At 39.1% G+C, this 21,227-nt stretch overlaps 1 protein-coding gene across 1 annotated transcript in view; it reads left to right on the forward strand.

Annotated features, from left to right (window-relative positions):
- The first annotated feature begins 2,514 nt into the window (after nucleotides 1-2,514).
- The window catches only part of LOC138024807 (adhesion G protein-coupled receptor B1-like), a 93,214-nt gene continuing 74,501 nt past the window's right edge, over nucleotides 2,515-21,227 (forward strand). Inside the window, exons 1-7 of the mRNA XM_068871986.1 lie at nucleotides 2,515-2,572; nucleotides 10,642-10,869; nucleotides 13,573-13,706; nucleotides 14,283-14,321; nucleotides 17,071-17,460; nucleotides 17,785-17,835; nucleotides 20,753-21,031. Of these exons, the coding sequence (XP_068728087.1) occupies nucleotides 10,676-10,869; nucleotides 13,573-13,706; nucleotides 14,283-14,321; nucleotides 17,071-17,460; nucleotides 17,785-17,835; nucleotides 20,753-21,031 (1,087 nt within the window). The 5' untranslated portion in view covers nucleotides 2,515-2,572; nucleotides 10,642-10,675. The remainder of the gene's footprint in view (nucleotides 2,573-10,641; nucleotides 10,870-13,572; nucleotides 13,707-14,282; nucleotides 14,322-17,070; nucleotides 17,461-17,784; nucleotides 17,836-20,752; nucleotides 21,032-21,227) is intronic.

The raw sequence follows: 21,227 nt of genomic DNA on the forward strand, positions 1-21,227 counted from the left end.
TATATAGTACATCAACTATAGTTCTTACACAATCAAGGCTTTTCGTGTTCTGGTGGAAAACGGTTTGGAAGATGTTTTCTTTCTGCATTTTGGCTGGTTTCAATCCAGTTTGACATATCATGATGTCTGTGGTCCACACTGATGGCTACGCGGTTATTCAAGTCAAGCATCGGAGGGATATAAACTTAAAGCTGAGTGTTGTTTTTAATTTGCTTAGACCTGCTTTTTTCTCTGTATTGCAATTTTTGGCATATCTCTAGAAGCTCTGATATGGTTACATAATGCCTGGAGAACCTATGTATAGAACAGAAACGAAAGGAGAGCGAAAGAGAACGACAACGACAAAACAGAATACCAGTAATAGCTCATACTTAGTGGAAGAAATTACTCCACAAATTCTTTCCTTGGGCACTGAACCGTGTGTTATTTTTACGGATGCGTTATTTAAAGTGGATGCATATTTTTAAAAGGTTAATTAATCGGTTTTTCCTTCTTTCAGGAATGAAACTCGAATTTTTATTGTCAACTGGAATTAAATAACAATTATCTGTACTCTTTTGGACATTAAGAAAAAGTTGATTTCTTTGTTTTGCTCTAAAATGTGAGTGAACAAGTGCTTTTGCAATCCGTTTGCCCAACTGGTTTTCGTTGTGCCTCGACAGTGACAAGAGAATTTTGTCCTTATGTTCTAAACGTGACATAATCGCAACGAGTTCTCATAAAATTAGGGGGAAATCTCACTAGCTTGTGTTTTCAGAAGTTTGTTTAAGCACCTAAACGTTATTTAACTGTTGGAGTGGATCTTGCTTGAAGTTCGTCCTTTCTTGGTTGCATTGCCGTATTTTGCCGATTCTTGTTTCAAGCCAACCTGGCCTGTTTCAATGAAATACATCAAAATGTGAACGATCTCGTTTTCAGTGATAAAGTGGAATAAACTACTTCAGTAAAACTCTTCTTTGACCTTGAAATAAAAAAGTTTTTTTTATGGCTTCTAATTTTAGCGTGATTCCTATTCGCTGGCTATTGACAGTTGACTCTGGAATGGCTTTTTGCCTTTTCCATTCGCTCGCGGAGGGTGTGCTTGTTTACTTTTAAAACTCATCCGGTTCAAGAAAAATTCGTTGCCAAACAGGTGAATTCCAAAGTAAATTTCACTCAAAAAACCGATATCGTACTTATCGCTTCGTGATTCATGCGATATCGGTTTTAAGCGTAGAATTTACCGTGGAATTAACTAGTTGGCAATGGATTTTTCTATAGGAGAAAGCAAAAAAAAGTGATTTAATTATTAAAGCAGCAACCGGAAACATCAAAACGCGGACAATTCGAAGCCTTTTATTTTCACTAACCCTACGGGTAGTAAGAATAAATAACCAGGGAGCTCCGCTTTTAGGCTTGGCTAAAAAGGTTAAAAACAAAGAACATTTCAAAGTATTAACCCTAAAAGTGATTGCGGTCGCTTACGAGAGGTGGTCGCTTACAAGAGGTTCCAAATATATATAGTGATTTTACTTGGAAACTTCTGGTATTTTGGAAAAGTGTCTCTTACAAGAGGTAGTCGCAACCGGATATTCGAATGTATGACGTACTGAATATACTGACCGCGAAACGGAAACTGAATATTTGCCAAAAACACCATAAATGTCGAAAAGGAGCGCCAAATAATCTGGAAGATGCAATATATATCATTTTTCATATCATATAAACACGATTCGGTATAAAGTAAGAATCACAACTGCTAAAGATGACGATTACGACGACCGAAAGCTACTCAGTTTAGACTTGGGATTTTTAGAAACCTAAGTAAACAGTCAGGTTCCTGTCTTGCACTGACCCATTTTTGTTTTTATATCTTTTGCTAGTATACACCTGAACAGTGGATAGCGTTGAACGTGCGCTGATTGGCTACTCAAACTTCGGATATCCATTGCTATTCGCCTCCGAGCAATTCGCGCGGAATTTGCGCCCGAAAATGTTGTAATCTTTGCAGAAATAAATGAATTAAAATCATCTTTTTTTGCTATATTATCTCACTGTTTTAGTATATACCAAAAAAACTATTCACCTCTGTGGCTGTGGCTAGTGGCGGATATTAAACCAAACGGAGCCGCTTCGCGGCTCGGTAAATATCCACCACTAGCCACCTCCACTTCCGTGAATAGTTGCTAACCATCACCAGCACCAAGGACTCTTACTGGCAGCACCGGTAACCGATACCAGGACGACCACGACCGTGACAGTAGGTTTGGCCCTCATTACAAAGCGCTCTACAGGTCTTCTCTTCCTTTGGAAACGAACGGATCTTACCAGTAGTGCATTGCCACAATACACCAATGAATGACACCGCTACTAACACCCGGCAATATTTGCTAAAATTCCAAAACGAGTTCTTGGACACTTCCACTTCGCTCCTTTCCACTTTGCCCGATATCGCTTCTCAACTTTCGGTTCCTTCTGATTCTGAATTCACTTTTTTTGTCTTCTTGCACTTTTAAATCCAGGTTTGCTAGCCGGGACATCAAATGGAGCTTTTCCCTTCCATGACGTCATAGCTGTTATTTGCAAAGTCAGAGTAAGTTTAGGGTAAATTATGTTATTAATTTCAATTCATCATTTCCTCTCAAAGTGATTGAAACTGAACGTTAAAATTAGTTCGCAGCCAATTCAGATCTGAATTATCTGCAAAGAAACAGCGCTTTTGTCAACCTCCCTGGAGGCGTATTGAAATTACATTATCCTCTATATCCATCCGCATACGTTCGTATTTCATTTAAAATTAAGTTTGTAATATCCGCCGGGCGGGAGAGTACATTGATAAGGACATGCCGCTGTGTATTATCAACACTTAATGACACAATAAAGGAACAAGGTAATCACTGTGTATAATATTTTAACTGCATTTTCTTAAGTGCATCAAGTGACATAAAAAGATTATTGAGCTTTCCGAGAACGTGACACATGGCAAAATTGCCTGAGAGCTGTTATTTCAGTTGTTTAACTTAGTAAGCTTCCAGTTTTATTTTCCCTACGCTACGGTAGAGGGAGTTCGGTAAGTTTATACGTCTTGGTTTTACTCTGTGGTGTTTGCTCTTTGTGGTATTAATTTATCCGCAGATTAAAACTCAAAGGTATAATTGACAAGGTGAGTCTCAACCCAAACTGAAAGCGTTTCGTTTACATTTTAGAGCAGCTGTAAGTCCGATATTATTTAAGAAGCAATGGTATTAGGACGGCGGCTTCTTTTTGCTACTGCGAGTATTCCGAAACAGCAAAAATGAGTTGTATATGTTTCCCGGCAATAAATAAGTTTCTAATTTAAAGTAATATTTCCCAAGTACAAGTCCTATTTTCCGAATTCGTACTCAAGCGGAATTTGGCCCAGAAAAGCGACCAGTTAGTGAATCTCGCCGTTTCAGTTTCGCTTTTCGCACTGAATGGTTGATATACGGCTCATTCTAAATTCTGATTAAGACTTAATTATTCTCAGGAACAAACTCAAAGCCCAGCCAATTATTTGACTGGAATCCCTTAAAACCACCGTACCTAAGCCTATCTAAGCCTCCACATGATTTATCGGCCGTTGAGCACGGCATGCAGTCAGACCTCAGCTTTTCTGTAAATGGAAATCGTTGTCTTCGGTCTTTGCTCACTCTCATCAGTTTTCGATTTAACTTTTCTCGGTGAGCTTCTTTAAACTTATTTCAAGATACATATGACAGTTCTTTTTGTAGTTGAGAGTTGATTTACCCTCCCTCATACTAAGGGGTCTTTTTTTCTTAATAACCTGCGATCAGGCGTTCTTCTCTCTCTAAATGAAAAAAAAAAAAAGCCTCATCGCAGGTTGTTTTGTTGAACTTATACGGCGTGTCAAACGAATGTAAAATATGCAAGACATTTCAGAAGACTGAGATCATAATATCCTTTCAGTTTGCACAATATACTCTGGGCAATCACGTTTATTTTTTGAAAATAATTAACTTTTGGGGCCGGTTACTGCTAACCATATCCAATTTCAGTCATCGTGACGTCCGACCTGCAACTTATCGTTCCACCCTTCCAGACCTCTTTTTGATTAAGAAATAACTTGCATTATATCTTATTTGCGTTTTTGGACATCTTATCGTGCACGATGATATCTTCAACTCCTTTCTCATAGTCATAATATGATTCATATTATTAAACTCGATGCAGCTGAGATAAAAAGAGCAACTATTGTAAAGAAGTCTGAAAGATTGTTAATTAAAAGCAACTCCAAGGAGACTGCATGCAACCAACACTAGCTTGAAAATGACGTTTTTGTTTTTTATTCACATAATCCTTTTTGTAAAGTAAGAGAAAAAGTGGTCAGTTTAAAAAAATACTTTAGTTTTTTTTTCTTTTATGAAATTCAAGTTAGCAATAACAAACTATCAAACAAGACGCTTGTAAGCTCTCACGTGAGATGAGTAAGCGATTCAAGTACAGGAAGGATAATTCGCCGAGAAATGTATTTGCCCTGTCTCAAGTATCGTTTAACGGCTTTTCGAGTTACAGAAACCCCTCAATTGTCACTCTCAGTTCATAGGTATAGGCTTTGATATGTTCACTTCAGTAAGTAAATGGGCATAATAATTCTTGCCGGTAGAAACTCAGTAGTGTCGCAAGAAATAAATATAAATGAAATGTTTCTTTCGAGCTCAAAAATGACAATGGTTGTGTTTTCACAACAGCCGTTGTCTCGCTTAACATTCCTGAAAGTGGTTTGCAGACTTCGTTAAGCGACTTAAAAATCATTCGTGTTTTCACGCTTAAGATTAAATGAGGAGAGAGCACGTGCCAATACAATAATAAAAATAATAAAAAATAGCACGCCTGTTGTATTTAGGATTTGAATAACCTCAAGCGACTCGTCATTGACCAACTCGCTTAAGCTACCTGGTTTGGTGGTTTACATTTAATGAGAATTCCATTGAAGTTTGTCGACTCGCTTAACTTTAAGCGAGTTGGAAAAGCAACTGCTTTCACGCGGTTTCCGTTTGTCACTCGCTAAGCGACCTTAAAAATCGCTGGTGAAAACACGGCATAAGAGAAAGTACTTGTTAATAATGCATGCGCTCCTAGCCTTATATAATTTTCAAGTAGCTAACTAAGACTGAGACTGTGAGTACGTTTGGAAGGCTGCTTCGAGCTCAAGTATCGACGACGACGACGACGGCTACAAGAACGTTGTCTAAAAATATTATTTCCTGTTGTTGTAACAATAAGGAGTTTAAGAAACAGGACGGCCGAAGGCAACGGCAATGTCAAAAGGCAGTAATATTATAGGCTAAAAAAAGGAAAATGCTCGTGCTTCACGTGCGGCACGCATTTTTGTACATTTCTCTCCCGTACTCGTCAAAACAACGGGGAGTTTAAGAAACGACGACGGCTACGGTAACTACAACGCCAAAAAGCAGCAATGTTATTGGTTAAAAGAACCAAAATGATGAAAAACAAAACAAAACGAAGACTCCATGACAGAAAAACAGAACATTCCAAGGCCCCAGCTAAAAGTGACCATTCATCAGCCGTTGCTGACCATGTGAAAACCCCTGGCCACGACATTAAATGGGATCACTTTGACATTTTAACGTCCGGAAAAACTGACTTTCACTGCAAATTAAAGAGACTTTGTTCATTCAAGAGCTAAAGCCTCCCCTTAATGTCAATATTTGTGGTGAGAAGTTATTGCTGTTTTAGCTATTACTTTTTATTATGTCCAGACACGTACTGCTGCAGATCATTTTTCAGTCTCAGTCTAGGTTCCAGACCCCTATTGTTTACGATATATATATAGTTTTTAAAAATTGTAACGGTCACTTTTGAAAATGTGTGTTGACTAGCATACGAAACGTCAAGTTTTATAAAAATGCGTTGGAATACAATGTTTATCACCGCTGTTTGAGTTATTTTCTTAATCAAGCTACGATGGCCTAAGAACAAGAGTTTATACGATACTTAAAAATAGCTCAAACTTATATTTTGAAGTGACGCTTTCGCCGCCGTAGCCGTGGTGGTCCCTAACAACGTAAAATGACCAACAACTGTGAATCTTTCCTTCTCTCTCTTTGCTTCAAATCCGCACGTATCAATCTGGTTATAGGATACTTCGCCCATATTATCGAATGTAACAGGATGGAAACATCGTGAAACATTTAGGATAGCTCACACTTATAGTTTGAAGTAACGTTTTCTTAAACTCCTTAATCTCGCAATTACTGTTGTTTCAACCTCGTTTTCAGGGTCTCTTTGTCAACGACAATGGAGACCCTGGGAACGAGGTTGGTGTTGTTTTTGCCAATTAAACCTATCGTCTTGTGGCGTTCTCGGACCATTGTAAGTCCCAAGAGAAACAGAAAACAATGCTTATTCAAAATTTGGGTGGACAAACAAAGAGTATTATGGTATTTTCTGCTTCGGGCAATTGCGATAAACTATGACATTCTTAAATACCCGAGATTGACTATGGTCTTGACGTTTGCAGTGGTCAAAAGAAATACATCACTTTCCTCTTAGTAATTTAAGGGCGCGGAAGTACGTTAACAGAGTGTTAACTAGGGGGCAATATTTCTACATATAATAAAGTTAAGGACTCCTCAAGGGTGCATGGGTTTTATGGAAGTCACCTAGACTCCACGTAAGCTCCCTTGTAGTGAAAATCATTAAGAGGTGAACAGTCCAAAGGTCAGAACCAATGTAATAATAAGAACATCAATTTAGATCCTTTACAGCAACAAAAACACTACTAAAAAGACCATCAGTCTTTATCACCGCCAAAATCTATAGATGTAAGGCAAATTGATGCTACCTCAGTTCCAAAATGGTCATTGACAGAGATCTTAAGCCTGGTGGTTTCTTTAGACTGCAAAACAGTCGTTTTCTTCTATTTTCGGAAGGCGCGAAGCGCCGTAAGCGTGATCCTCGCGTGTGAAGCGCGCGTCTCTCCCCATTCTCCCCCGCCGTTTCTACACTCGCTCCAGACCTTTCGTTTGAATATTATTTTACCGTGTCGCTTGCGTTCCACAAAAAATACGACTGTTTTGCAGTCTATGGTTTCTTGGGGTCTCCACGCCACAGTTATTGTAATATTCATCCTTTTTTTAAATTAACGACTTTATTCTTATTATTGATTGTCTTTGTAATATTATTGTGTGGCAAATAAACATTCATTCATTCACTCATTCATCTTACTACATCATTCCTTTCTCTCTTTATTATTAGACAACAAAGGCTTCGTTTTAGACACAATATCGGTTATATTACTGAGTTTTATTTCAGTAATGTATAAACATTAAATTTCAGTAATGTATAAACATTAAATTCTCAAATGTTGGTTATTAGTAAAATCTCGGATAACACAGAGTAGATTTCACAAAAATAGGCTTTCAGTGTCTCTTTCTTGTATTTTGGAAGTTAATTTCTCGCGCGCTGATTGGCTCGTCAAACTCCGAATATCTTGTGCTATTTACCTCCGAACAACTCGGGAAAAAATGGCGTCCCGATTTGCATCCGTGACAAGTGAAGAAAACATCCAAATTAATTTTTTGTGCTGTATATTATCTCACTGTTTTAGTATATACTAAAACAACTATTCACCGAAGTGGAGGTGTCTACTGTAGCGTTGGATATTTACCTCGCCGCGTCGCGGCTCGGTAAATATCCACCGCTAGCCACCTCCACTTCGGTGAATAGTTGGTAACTATCACACTCTTCAATCTGTGGTTAAAAGCTGCAACTAAGGTTGGTGAACCCAAACTGGTCCATACCTGGAACCAATACATAAACAGCGGTGACAAAAACATCAGATATAATTAACGTTTCGCGGTATGCTTCTACATACATTCTCAGAAGTGACAGTTTCTGAAAAATATGAATTTACATGTGTGCACGATTACTAACTTATTAACTGTTAGTTGACATTAGTAACAAAACTGATATGACTCGGCGTCATATGTGGGTTGAGTTTGTTGGTTCTCCGACTTTGCACCGAGAAATTTTCTCCTGGAACTCCGTTTTCCCTTTCATCAAAAACCAACATTTGACTTGATTTGCGTTAATTGTTAATTTCAATTTACAATGTCTCCAATTAGTGCTCCAGCGCTAGAACTACCAGACATTTAAATAAAGTTCCCATTACTTCCCTTATTTACGAGTTGTCATTTACAAAGAGAATAAAACGAAGCCTTTAGCACGCCATAAAATTTTAGTACGAGTATGGAAGTGCTTCACTTATGCTCGGGCAACATCCCGGCACGTACACCCTGCGGGAAGCGTAGGAGAAACCAACTGCTTGCAGGGTACGTACGGCACGTATTATTCGTCTCTAGTATAAATTCGGCCAATTGTGGATGCATTTTTTGATTGATCCATTTACGAATAACTCGTCTTAGACGAATTATCCATTTCGTTTACACTTCGTCTATATAGATATTAAATCCAGTGTTTAGGGACCAAAATCCGTCTTCGATTGATGCGCCTGTCAGCAATGATCTGCGAGACTGTGACGCGCAAACAGACGAATCAGCTGAAGACCAATTTTGTTCCTTAATTCCTCTAAACACCAGATTTATATCTAGACAAATCGCATACGAAATATCCCTCTTAGAAGGATAATTCTTCTGAGGCGAGTTGTCCGTCTCTAGTATAAATTCGGCCAATCTCTCAGATGAAAAAGCACCCCATTATTGTTTACGGAGCGAGCGAAACGAGTGTGTAGCAATGATTACAATTGCAAGAGTTTAAAATGAATATACCATGCAAAATCTCGATTATTTTGCCTTACTGTCATCGTGCTTTCGACCAGAATGCACTGTGCAGCTACAAGAATAATGCATTTGCTCTCACGTTATCTGTCGCAAAAAAAATTAACCTTCCCTTTGTACCATTTATCAGGCATTTTAACCGTTTTAACCCGATACATTTTTCAAGTTGCTTAACACCTTCTTCATTTGACATAACCAAGAACGTCCTATTTTGTTAATGATAAATTTCAAAGGCATCAAAAGTTTTGAATGCTCCGTCTTTTGGATAGCTAAACGGAAGATATTCAAAAGTTCATGTTTAGTTCGTAAGTTACGCATTGTGAAATTGACATTACACTTCTCCTCCGATTTCCCTTATTTTTACTTTTTCAGTAATGTTGAACTCTTCGTTCTATCATGCACGTATAAAGAACAGGCCGCAGAAAATATCAAACATAAATCAGCCTGTTATTCGGCGAAGGAGCAGTCGGAAAAGAATTTTAGGTTGAAACCAACAAAAACCAAAAATGGGCCTCTTTAGACGACGCAGTACCTCGTGTATGTGCATGATATTGGAATGCCGACACCTATTATTAATACCGGACCGCTACAGTGTCTGCCCCACACAACGCTTGAAGGGGTATCTATGTTTTTCCTCATAAAAAAACTAATACTCTTGTAAATTCTCATGCAGTAATATGTAAGAAGACACAGTGGGAACGTTCCCTCTCCATATTTCATTTCCGTCGTGTTTTTCAAAACATATACTGAACACATGACTCGTCATTACTTAGTGAAGCATCGTTTAGGAAACATGGTACTTGACAAGGGACTTTATGAACAGTGAAGCTCTGACGATACTTACGACTCCAGCAGCTCCTTTTTTTTGACCAGCTTTTTGATGCATTGCGAGAAACTTGCTCACCGATTGAAAATTGGTTCATTAAGGAAAATCCTGAGGTCGCAAGCGTTATTTTTACAGCAAAACTCGCGTGGATTTATTAAACTTTTCAGCATTCTAAGATGGAACCGCCGAGTACAAACAAACAATTGATATTTTAACTTATTTCACACTCCGTTGCTATTTTGAAATTGAACACTGAGATCATTGTGGCTTTGAGAAAACAGCCTTAATATCGGTAGAAGTGGAGTATAATTTTTAGCTGACCTAAATTCTTCCCCAGGCATCCAAAAAGCTATTGGACTGATCGAGATGTTTATTCATCCCATTATCAGCCGAATCTAGCCTCTTGGCTGACCAATCCGGCCGGCTGGTTATTTTAAAATTGTAGAATTATTCAGTTCCGATTATGAATGTTCAATGGGTGTAAAATAATAAATTACTTAAAATAGAGAAATGTTTAGACGGCAGTCATTTAGACATGATTGACATGATTACATGTATATTTTGTATATAAACAATGGACAGTGCTAATATATTCGGACATCAACAAAAAACATTTTTCTTCAAAGAAGGAAAATCGTTAGTAACCTGTTAGCTCCTAAAACAAGTTGTTTTAAAGAAAAACGAATCATTTGAGCCTAACCACGGGAAACGCAGGTATACGTAAGCGTTTTTATCGTAATTCAAAGTTCTTAACAAAAAGACGATGATCGGAGTTACGCTTTTTCAATCATGAGTCCCAAGTCGGTGCGGGTTAATGGCTCGAAAGACAATGGCCGATATCGATGTCATTTTGAAAGAAATCCTATCGAGATCTATTTGGGTACCATCAAAACAAAGGTCTATCGATATTTTAACTTACATTTAGTTTTCTCATTTACGTCATTTTCCGGTGAGCTCCACCGGGTGACTCGAGAGTGCGTCTAAAATTTGTTTGGTTAGTTAATATACCAACAGAAAGGTTTTCTTTCATCCTAGAGACCTCTTCACCTACAAGACGAGACTGGCTGAGATGTTTCCTCTTTCTTGTCTGGTAATATATTCTCTGCTTAGTAGTGTCGCTACTGGTGAGACGGCCGGCGTAGCGTTTTCCTGCGGTGAAGTCTGTCAATGCTATGAAGATCCAAATCTTGGTCTTATAGCTGATTGCAGTGGACGAAATTTGCGATCTCTACCATCACAACTTCCCGAGAAAACACAATATATGTAAGTTTTGAGTTGCATTTTGCGTACCGTTGACATTTTTTTTTGGTGAAGTTCAGTATACATGCCGGCTGTCTAATAGTGGTGAAAAAAGCATAAGGGAGAAGTCGAGTTATTCCACGTAACAAGTAGTTGGAGACACAAATGATCCGTTTATGATCCATAGGTTCTCCTGTTCTCTTAACTTGCCAGCACCCTTATGGATGCAAAAGAAAGAAAATCGCACAATTAAGAACAATGCAAAAGCTACCGGCCCAGTTTGGATGATATCGACGCTCGATCACTGGCTAATCGTTCCTTAATTTGCTTTCCGTTTTATAATATGAAATTTAGGGTTTAGCTTGTAAGTTATAAGGATCGTATAAATCGTCAAAGCTTTTTCCGACACGTTAAGTTTGGATACTTGTAGTAGATCATATATACAGTTCACCCGTTTTCAGAAATTTTTATTACCTTCTTATTGTATTCTGGTGTGATTTGATTTATAGCTTTAGTAAACATATGTAGTAAACCTAACCCAACGGCTTTTTCGAGAATTTGTGAAATTGAAGAGGCTCGAAAGGGTTTTCCACAGGTAAACGTGGGTTTCCAAGGAAAAAAAGATTGCAACACTATCCGTGATCCTGTCAGTAGAGAAACGTTTTGATATTTCTCTAATAGTTGCTGCCAGGATAACGGTATAATTAACGATGCCTCTACGAAACTTAATAACATGGTTTCGGAAAACCTAGCTCTTAAAAACTAATTTGATGACTTAGCATTTTTTCAAGGTTTGAAAGCTCAATTAAATTCTTTTTCTAATACGCGATATATAAGGAAAAACAATCCAGTAGAATTTGACTCAGTTACTCATGAAAACGTTGTTGGAAGATGAAAACCAACAATCCAATGATTGTTCTTAAATTGTCTCTAAGAATACGAAAAACCGAATCTAAGGGCCAGGTCGCACTAGTGCAAAAAGTTGTTTATTTCCCAAAAAAAATCTTTCATCATATAATGTTTGGTGGTGCGACCGTTCTCTCCAAAATTTAAAAAATGAGCAGAATGCACCAAATGTTTAAAGATGCCACCACTTAAAATTGGTGAGCTCTAGACCTCACCAAAATGTCACAAAATGTCAAAAAAGCTTTTAAGATATTAACCAAAAGCGGGGTAACAGGTAAAACAGTCTTCAGCTCACCATACGCATGCAACCCTTGCTTAAGCACTTCCAGTAAAACGTCTTCGCCAATTGCATTCGAAGAAGACGAGAGGCAAAGCAGGAATGGTAAAAAGCGGTTACGCGTTGTTTGACATGACCTAGTCTACTGTGCGACCCCAGATGTACAAAACGGTGTTTTGCCGGAAAATGAAATTCGAGTGAAATGTTATCTAAACAAAATCATTTTTGTATATAAAAAAATCGGGGTAAGTTGCGATCATAGTCACCACATCTAACAAAAGTGATTTCCAGTTTTCGTGATTTCAGGTCTCTCAAAGGAACATTACAACCCACAAATAACCAGCTCTTAACGTCAGTGGCTTCATAGCTCTTTTGGTTAGAGCGTCGCACGGGTATTGCAAGGTCACGGGTTCAAATCCCTTTGAATGCCCGAATTGTTCAGGCATCTCCACGCTATTGGAAAAATTGCGTTCATAATTGCGAGGATCATAGTTTCCCTTGATTTCATATCCGCAGTTCAATATATGATCATTTTCATATATCATTTCATCGTGGAATAGAATCAGTTATTCTAACGATGGATATGTAGTTTATTTATAAAAAAGGTAAATGATCACTACCTTGTGGAAAGTAAACTGTTACCTCGCTCGCAGCATCATTAAGTCAGTCATACAACACAGTTGAATCAGATAAATCAAGGTAGCATAGCCAGTGGCTAGGAGTAAACAGAGGCAACATGTACCGCAATTCCGATGAAAATTCTCTCAGATCTGTTAATAGCTGTATATCTAGGAAGACCCCTCATTGGTAAGTTGGTGTGAAAGTAGATCCCACGGAGTCATGGGAACAACAGATTAAAATAACCTTTGCAGATTCCAAGTGATTATCATGGGATATAGGGATTCGCCCTCATAACTCACATTAGAGAATATTAGCATCAACAACGAGTGCGACTTCGAGTACGCGTTCTGGGATTTTTATCATTGCGCAACCGTTCTGCGCAGCCCGGTGTGTTCAACTCGTCCCTGCAAGTTGGTCTGCGACGACTTTACATCGAAAAGTCGTAGCGGTAAGTACGAGTTTGTCAAAAAAAAGTGCGTTTGATGTAGAACATTTTGTTATACTTTAAAGCTGTAATAATCATATACTAACAATTCTCAAGTGTTGGGTACATAAATTGGGCAGTTTTCAAGCCTTAAAAGAAGCTTAAAATGCTAATATTTTATAAAAGAACTAGTGTAGTGTTCTGCAGACTGGAGCTGATATTACATAAATGCGTAGAGCACGACTTCGCGAACGAGGAAAAAAAGTTACACTTGTTCTCGTACTCGCAATCGTTGCCGATGCCAATAGTCTGTATTCTCTCCTAGATGCGAACACTGGAAACCTAGTTGGAATGATTGTTTTCAGAGATCTAGTTATCTTATATTCCTATATCCCGCATTAATTCGGGATAAGTTAATTCATGCATTCATGCAACTGTGACGTAATAACAGATATCGCACGTTCCTTCAGAAAGTGAATCTTTCTATGTTGCTTTATAGAGACCTCTCAGACAATCCTTTGAGATGCGACGAGAACACCTTAAGGAATGCGAGGTCTTCTATCACTATCAAGTCCGACTGCCTGGAATCAAATTTTGTGATGGACAATAACCATAATTCAGTTGAGATAAGAGGTAAAAGGAATTCTGTATTAAAATTTGAGATCGGAGTACACTACGGGACAAATGCCACGAATACGATGAGGAGAATCTCTCTCGTGCTTTTGTTAAAAGCTTCACGGTTTTAACTGGTCAGAATTCGTGAGAAGTGAAGCCCTTTCAGGAGATTTCCATATTTCTAGTTTGAAATCCTTATTTTCTTTTGTCTTGCAGACAGCCTCAAACCTAGGCTTTCGTTCCTTTTTCTCCCGAGCCTGGGCGCAAGGGGTTAGGTTTCTTCAACCACTGCTCAGTCACGCATTATACAAATGAGATAATTGAGCATGTTACGCTACAATACGAAATGTCCTTGACAAGCTCCAATTCTGCAGATTAGAGCTTAAGGGGGAGGTCTATGTCCGGTTTAGTTATCCGTTCTACGTATTCCATAGTATACAGACTGTTGGGGGTTGCTTCTAATGAACAGAAGAAACTTTTTTTGTAATACGTATTGTTCGCTTGCCCGGAAAGGGGTGTAAGTGTTACTCCCTCTCGGCAGCTGTGGCGTTCAGTGCACTTGACAACAGCTCGTCGTTATGATTTCTTCTGCAGGAAAAGGTGATCATCTTCGAACAAGAAGAGCGGTGCCCGGTAGGTTTTTCGATTTATTATGCATACCTTTTGAACTGACATTTTATATGATCAACTGGGACTAGAAGGCAACGTAATCTTTTTGAAGAGAAGTTAACGATAACGTTAGTCCATCGTTAGAGTGGATGCAATTAGGCGATGATGGGATACAAAGTTGGCCCATTTTGAAACAGTGGCTATGTTGGTAGCTTTGGCCGAACCAAGAGAAAATGAAGGGACAGAGAAGGAGGCTCCCGGTCCAGCCCTTGGGATATGTCATGTCCACGAAAGTTATTTTTAGACGAGCGGAAGTCTTCCGAGACGTTCGCATGCAGGCCAACCTCGGTCCGATGTTTGAAAGAAAATATATATTCATTAGCCTTCCACGAGCGCCATCATTTTCTCTTTTCACTAAGAACCTGAGAGCGAAGCAAGACTGCATGCGGACGTCTTGGAAGACAGACTTCCCCTAGAACAAAGACTTCCGCTCGTCTAAAAATAACTTTCGCGGACATAACATATCCCGGCCAACGCCTTGGGCCTCCCTCTCTGTCCCCTCATTTTCTCTTGGCCGAACTGAATTCTACTGTCGATTCATCCAAGCGTGGACACGTGACGGGAAAACGTGCTCTAATTGGCTGCAAACGTGAAAAGGTTTTGTCCTCAATCATTGGTGGCAAGACTGGATATTGAAGACTTTCTCAAAGAAATTGACCCTGACCTGATAAAATATGCTTCAAATACTTTCGAACTATCGTGCGCAAAAGTTTGCTGAACGACTGCCAAACGCAAACTTCAAAAAACATGTTTTCCCGTCACGTGTCCATGCTTAGATGAAAACGACTGTACTTTTATACCAATGCTTCTTCTGTTGCAGAAAACCAACATGACGGCTTGTTGAGTAGTATGTACTTTTCGTCATCGCTGTCATGTATTTCTGCTTTGTCAGTGGACGAAAACAATCCATTGTTTATTTATTTTACCATAATGATTGTTATCTGTGCCTCCGACGATTGGTTGAAAATCACCTATACTCGTTATTTGGTAATCATATCTACATCTAGCTCAGGTATCTGAAAATGATTCGTTAAAAAAGAAATTCTTAAAGTTTATAACGTTCTAAATTAAAACTACTGGGGATGCAACGATAAAACAATACATGATCTGCGTGACACATACTGCAGTGAATCAAATTTCAAGGCTTTCTGTCTTGTGACAACTCAAGATGGGCATTGTATCCCGAACCTTGTAAACGACTGCCAAGACGGAAGTGATGAAATTGACTGCAGTCCGTACATCGAAACCGGCAATTTTCGCTGCCGGAACCAAAACTGTATTCCGCAATCTTTTGTTTCCGATACATTCAACACAACTGCGCGGTACATGATGGCAGTGATGAGACATCTTGTCGCTTGTTAAATGGAGGGAGGTGTACACGAGAGGAATACCGCTGCCCATCAGATTATTGTATTCCTTTTGCGGAAGTGTGTAACGGAAGAGCGGATTGTGTTGCAGATTATTCTGACGAAATTGAATGCACTGTGTGTAAGATGTTAGGGTTTGAATGAAATGAATGATAATGGACTCTTTTCAAGTGCCAATCTTCTAGTGCTGGTGCTCTAATTGAGGATACTGCATATAGATTTAAAATTACACCTATCATGATTGACTCAAATCAAGTCAAACATTGGTTTTCGAGTGAATTAACTATTGGAGGGTAATGTGAAGTGCTGGTTTTCTACCCATGTGAGCGGTTAGCCCTGCTAATGGAATTGGGCCCACACATGGACAGAGAAAAACTCTGACCAGAGTGGGAAATGAACCCACGACTTACGGGTTAGATCACCGCTGCTCTACCGACTGAGGTCGTGGGAATTGGAGATGACAATTTCACGGCAATGAATATGTACAAGTACAAGGAAGGGTTACGTTTTTGCAAACGTTGGCCATATAGCACTTATATGTCAACGGAATTAACTATCGGAGGGAAGTGTGAAATGGTAGTTTTCTATCCATGTATACCATGTGAGCGTTAGCCCTACTAATGGAATTGGGCCCACACATGGACAGAGAAAAACTCTGATCAGAGTGGGAAATGAACCCACGACCCTCGGCTTAGATCACCGCTGCTCTACCGACTGAGTACAAGGTCAGACAGGAGCGGGCCGTGCGAATTGGAGATGACAATTTCACGGCAATGAATATGTACAAGTACAAGGAAGGGTTACATTTTTACAAACGTTGACCGTGTAGCGCTTATATTTCAACAGAAATATCAGATTTTTTCTCTGTCCGTGTGTGGGCCCAATTCCATTAGTAGGGCTAACGCTCACATGGTATACATGGGTAGAAAACTAGCACTTCACATTACCCTCCAGTAGTTAATTCTGTTGAAATATAAGTGCTACGCGACCAACGTTTGCAAAAACGTAAACCCTTCATTGGTTTTCGAGGGCGAGGGAAAACCGGAGTACCCGAAGAAAAACCGCTCGGACCAGAGTAGAGAACCAACAAACCAAGAAATGAAAGCCGAATCAACTTTGCACTAATACTTGATATTTATCTTTGCACACTAACAGGAAAATGCTAAAAAATCACAAAAACATAGTTAAATTGCGATCTGTTTTTAATTTTTGTTTATTGTTTTATTTATTTTTGCGAAAGACCAGTAAATTTAACTAGTTCATCCAAACAGACACATGTTATTTACCACAGTTCAATAATTGACGTAAATGATTAACTTATTGCGTTTTCCATTTTTTCTTTTCAGCCTGTGAAACTGGCTGGAATAAGTACTTGTCTTCTTGCTATAAGTACTTCAATGAAAACCACAGATGGCAGGACGCTAAAGACCGTTGCAGTGGCGAATTTGGAGCCGATCTTGCCAAGATTACGAGCCAAGATGTACACAATTTTGTCTACAATCTGGGCACTCATCAGCCTTTCGACATTTGGATTGGTCTGCGGCAGAATGCAGGATCAAGTGACTTTGTTTGGACTGATGGATCTCAGATTGGCAACTTCTCTTTCTGGGATACCGGACAGCCGCCCATTCCTGGCCACGACCTCTGCACGCGCATGTCTTCTAGAACGTTAACATACGGACGATGGATAACTGGCGACTGTGCAAACGCACACAGCGCATACGTGTGTGAAAAAGGTTTGACTTGTGTTTTATTGCGTCTCTTCGTTCGAAATTCATTTTCATGAAAACAACTCAGTTTATTGGAAATCACATATTCTCAATGCTGGATTTGACGTCCCTCTATAACCCTTATTACGATGTCTTTGTATTGACGTTCGGGTATAAAGCACACAGATGACAAGACCATTTCATCGTACGCGTGTAGCATGCGTTTATAAACTAATAGAGAAGTAATTACTGACGCATTTTTACCAGCTCAGTATCCGCCTTCTAAGGACGACGGCTAGCGGTTGAGTGTGTTTGACATGCCACTAAAGTAAAGATAATTTTGTTTTGTAGCAGTGACAGGGTGTTTCGCCACTCAGATGGGAGATAACTGTCAAAGTGTTGGTAAGTGTTGAAGTTACTGAACCTGTAATGAGCAGTAAAAGTAAAGTCATTTTCGCGGCATGAGCAACAACTGGAGGTGAATATCTTTTCCAATTCCTTAAAGTGCCTTCAACTCCAACGTTGTCTGGGCCAGGAAAAACATCTTGGTATTACACTCAACGGAGGAAGATACTACGATACGTTTTTCATTTGGTTGAAACTTCTCTTTTTTAATTTTCAAAGTTGCATGACCGAGTAGGGCAAGTAAAGTCATTTTTAGGATGATGACCTACAATCGTAATCAAAAGTTGTTGGGAAGGTTGCAGGCATCAGCTCACTTCACACCGAATTCGTTTTTTCTAACTATTCGCTGAAGTATTTGGGATATACTATGCTCTTGTGGCCCCCCTCCCCCATATTCAATGTTGGAGTTCTTCAGGTAAGAAAAGTCACCATTTTTTTCCTCTGGAAAATCCAACATTGAAAAGGGGGAGGGGGGTATTTGTAAAATGACGTTGTAGTTATAGAAATCAGTAACACGCGTTTAAAAAGGGTTACCAAGGTTAAATATCAAATATCTTGGGGTCCAACACTCTATCTTGGAAGGACCACGTAGAATATATTGGTAACAAGATCAAGTTCTCGTCTAGATTAGCTGTTCTGCGTCGAGCGCGTATGGGTCTCCCCAAGCCAACTTGCCAAATACTCTACAATACTATAGTCTTGCCACTGTTCGATTACTGTTCGCCTGTATGGGACAGTTGTGGGGCTGGGAGCAAAGCTTACCTATAGATAAGCTAAATAGACGTGCCGCATGTATTACTGAAGGTCGTTCTGTCGGAGCTGAGGAGTTAAAATCAACACTTGGCTGGCCCAGCCTACAAACACGCAGAAATTATCTCAAATGCGTTTTAGTCCATAAATGTCTTCACGGAATAACGCCGTCGTACATACTTTAAGAGTTTGAGCACGCGCACTTTTTTCTATGGCTATAACACCAGAAGCCGTGATTTGCTGCGCCCTCCCTTCGCAAAAACTGCTAAATATCAAGGGAGCTTCGGAATAAACGGTACTTGGACCTACACCACTTTTCCGAGGAACATTAGACAAGTAGAGACGCTTAGCGAATTTAAAGTCAGAAATTGAAAGCGCCATCTTAAACAGTAAATGCCTGCGATACATGTTGCTTTTATAACTTTATTGATTGTCTAGTTTTTAATGTTTTAATGTCTCTGTTTTTGTGTTTTGTCAAGGCTCCATTTAAACTAGCTCTGCTAATTAATTTGGATACCCCTGCATAAATATTGAATTAAATAAATAAAATAAAACAAGGGAAATCCCGGGATGTCGTCAAAAATCCCTCTCAACTCAAACCCATTTTGAAAGTTCTTTGTCTCGGTAATGTTTCAAATATGAGCAATTTTTCCCAACTTTAAAAAATTATTTTAAAGTGAGGTTTAAACCAAATGAAACAATATTTGTGGAATTTTGATCAGTACAACATGAAAATTTTTCGGGTAAAACAATATTGGGTATTTATAAACCCTTTAACATCAGTGTAGGACAAAATTATTTTCAGACAAATTATTTCTAAGACACTTGGCAGCTGATAAATGCGGTATCCTCATAGCGTTCGTGGCCAACAAGTTACGCGTGGGAGTGCTAGGCATGCAAGCTGCAAAGCCGTGAGAGATTGTCATGAGAGTCGTCTAAAAACACATCCATTGCGGACACTCGCGAGTGGTTCACTTCCTCCCGCACTCTGCGCAGGCAAGTGACATGGAAAAGCCCACCACTTTCGGCTGCCGTCCTGTCATCACAAATGCTTCATTATAGATTCCCTTTGAAACGAATGATGAATTTGATGCACCCAAAATGCAATGGCGTAAATCTCTGTATACAAACCGATGCATTTCATTCTTCAGTTTCGTTCTTTGTTTGTTGTTTCCTCAACCACTCAGGGGCACCCAACGTTAATTTTCGGAAAATATCTGTTCGGAAGACGATTTGAGATCTAGAATGTTCGGAACATTTATTGTAAAATTTCTTGCTTGCCTGCCTGTCCTAGGATTTTCGAACATCTAAAACATGGTAAAATTGCTCATCTTAAACAGATTTTTACCCTAAAAACGTCACCTAGAATTTTCGGGAACCTTTTTTCTGCCTGCGTTTTCCAAAAGGTAAGCTTTGATCCCTATAATTTTCGTATCACTAGACTTTCATCTAGGGAATCCGAACACATGATAACTTTTAAGGGATAAAAATATGCTTATATCTACCGTTTAAATATTAAAATACGTTTAACAATGCTATGTTTAAGTGAACTAAATTCTTGTTGGGTGCCCCTGACCACTGTCGAGAGGTCATGCAAATCGTGCAGATCCACACGATTTTATTTAAGAAACGGTCCAGATAAGAACGATAGCAACAACGGCAACGAACATGTTGTCTGTACAGTAAGTATTGTCTGTACTTACTTCTGATTGGCTTAAACAGCAAAAGTTAACAAAACTTCATAAAAGCATTATTATATTCATCCTTACTTTCCAACCATCTTCCATCTTTCATCTGGTCTCAGTTTAAATGAATTCCACAGAAATCGTAAGTGGGGAACATGTAAAATTGTAAACGTTTCTTGGCTTTTGTTTTCAACTCTTGTGATTGGTCAAAATCTTTTAACACAAAAAAACACCATTTCAAAGTGGGCTGTAAATGAATTTTATTGCGTTAACGGCTTTCCTGTAGGCTTATGCATTCTCTGTGTAAAAATGATAACATTCCTATGTGGGGAAAGCCTCGTTGCCGAATAACAAAGGAAATTGCTATCCACCTTACACGGATCATTACTTAAAAGCAATGTACTCGGTGATTCTGTTTACTTTTGGAGCTATCTTTTCTGTCATTAAAACTGAACACTCTAATCATTTTGCTTTTGTAGAAGAAAAGCCATACATTACTTCTTTTCGAAGGCTTGAGAACACATCACCACACTACGACGCCGAGGTGACGTTAGAATGCAAAGTGTCTGGCATCCCTCGTCCTCAAGTCACTCTGCTTGTTAACGCATTGAAGGCCAACAAAATAGATAGCGGTCACTCAATCATGGCTCCCTACGGCACTACTGTGACGTTCAAGTTAAAGATGACGTCAGAAGTGGAATGTCAGGCGTCAAACAGGATGGGAATCGACTTTTTAAGGACGAGAATTGAGATGAAAGGTATTTTTGCCAGCCTTTTTCATTGTGTATCGTAGTTTCTGTGCGATGGAAAAATGAAGAGTAAGAAGAAGGAAGGAAGAACACTTTATTTTATGTCGCTTTTCAAAGTTCAGAAACTTCGTTTCAGAGACCACTTTGGAAAGGGACTGTGTTGTAATAACGGCATTGACATTCAGATGCAAAAGAATACCCCCGA

The sequence above is a fragment of the Montipora capricornis genome, chromosome 2 (genome assembly GCF_036669925.1).
Source record: "Montipora capricornis isolate CH-2021 chromosome 2, ASM3666992v2, whole genome shotgun sequence".
Lineage (NCBI taxonomy): Eukaryota > Metazoa > Cnidaria > Anthozoa > Scleractinia > Acroporidae > Montipora > Montipora capricornis.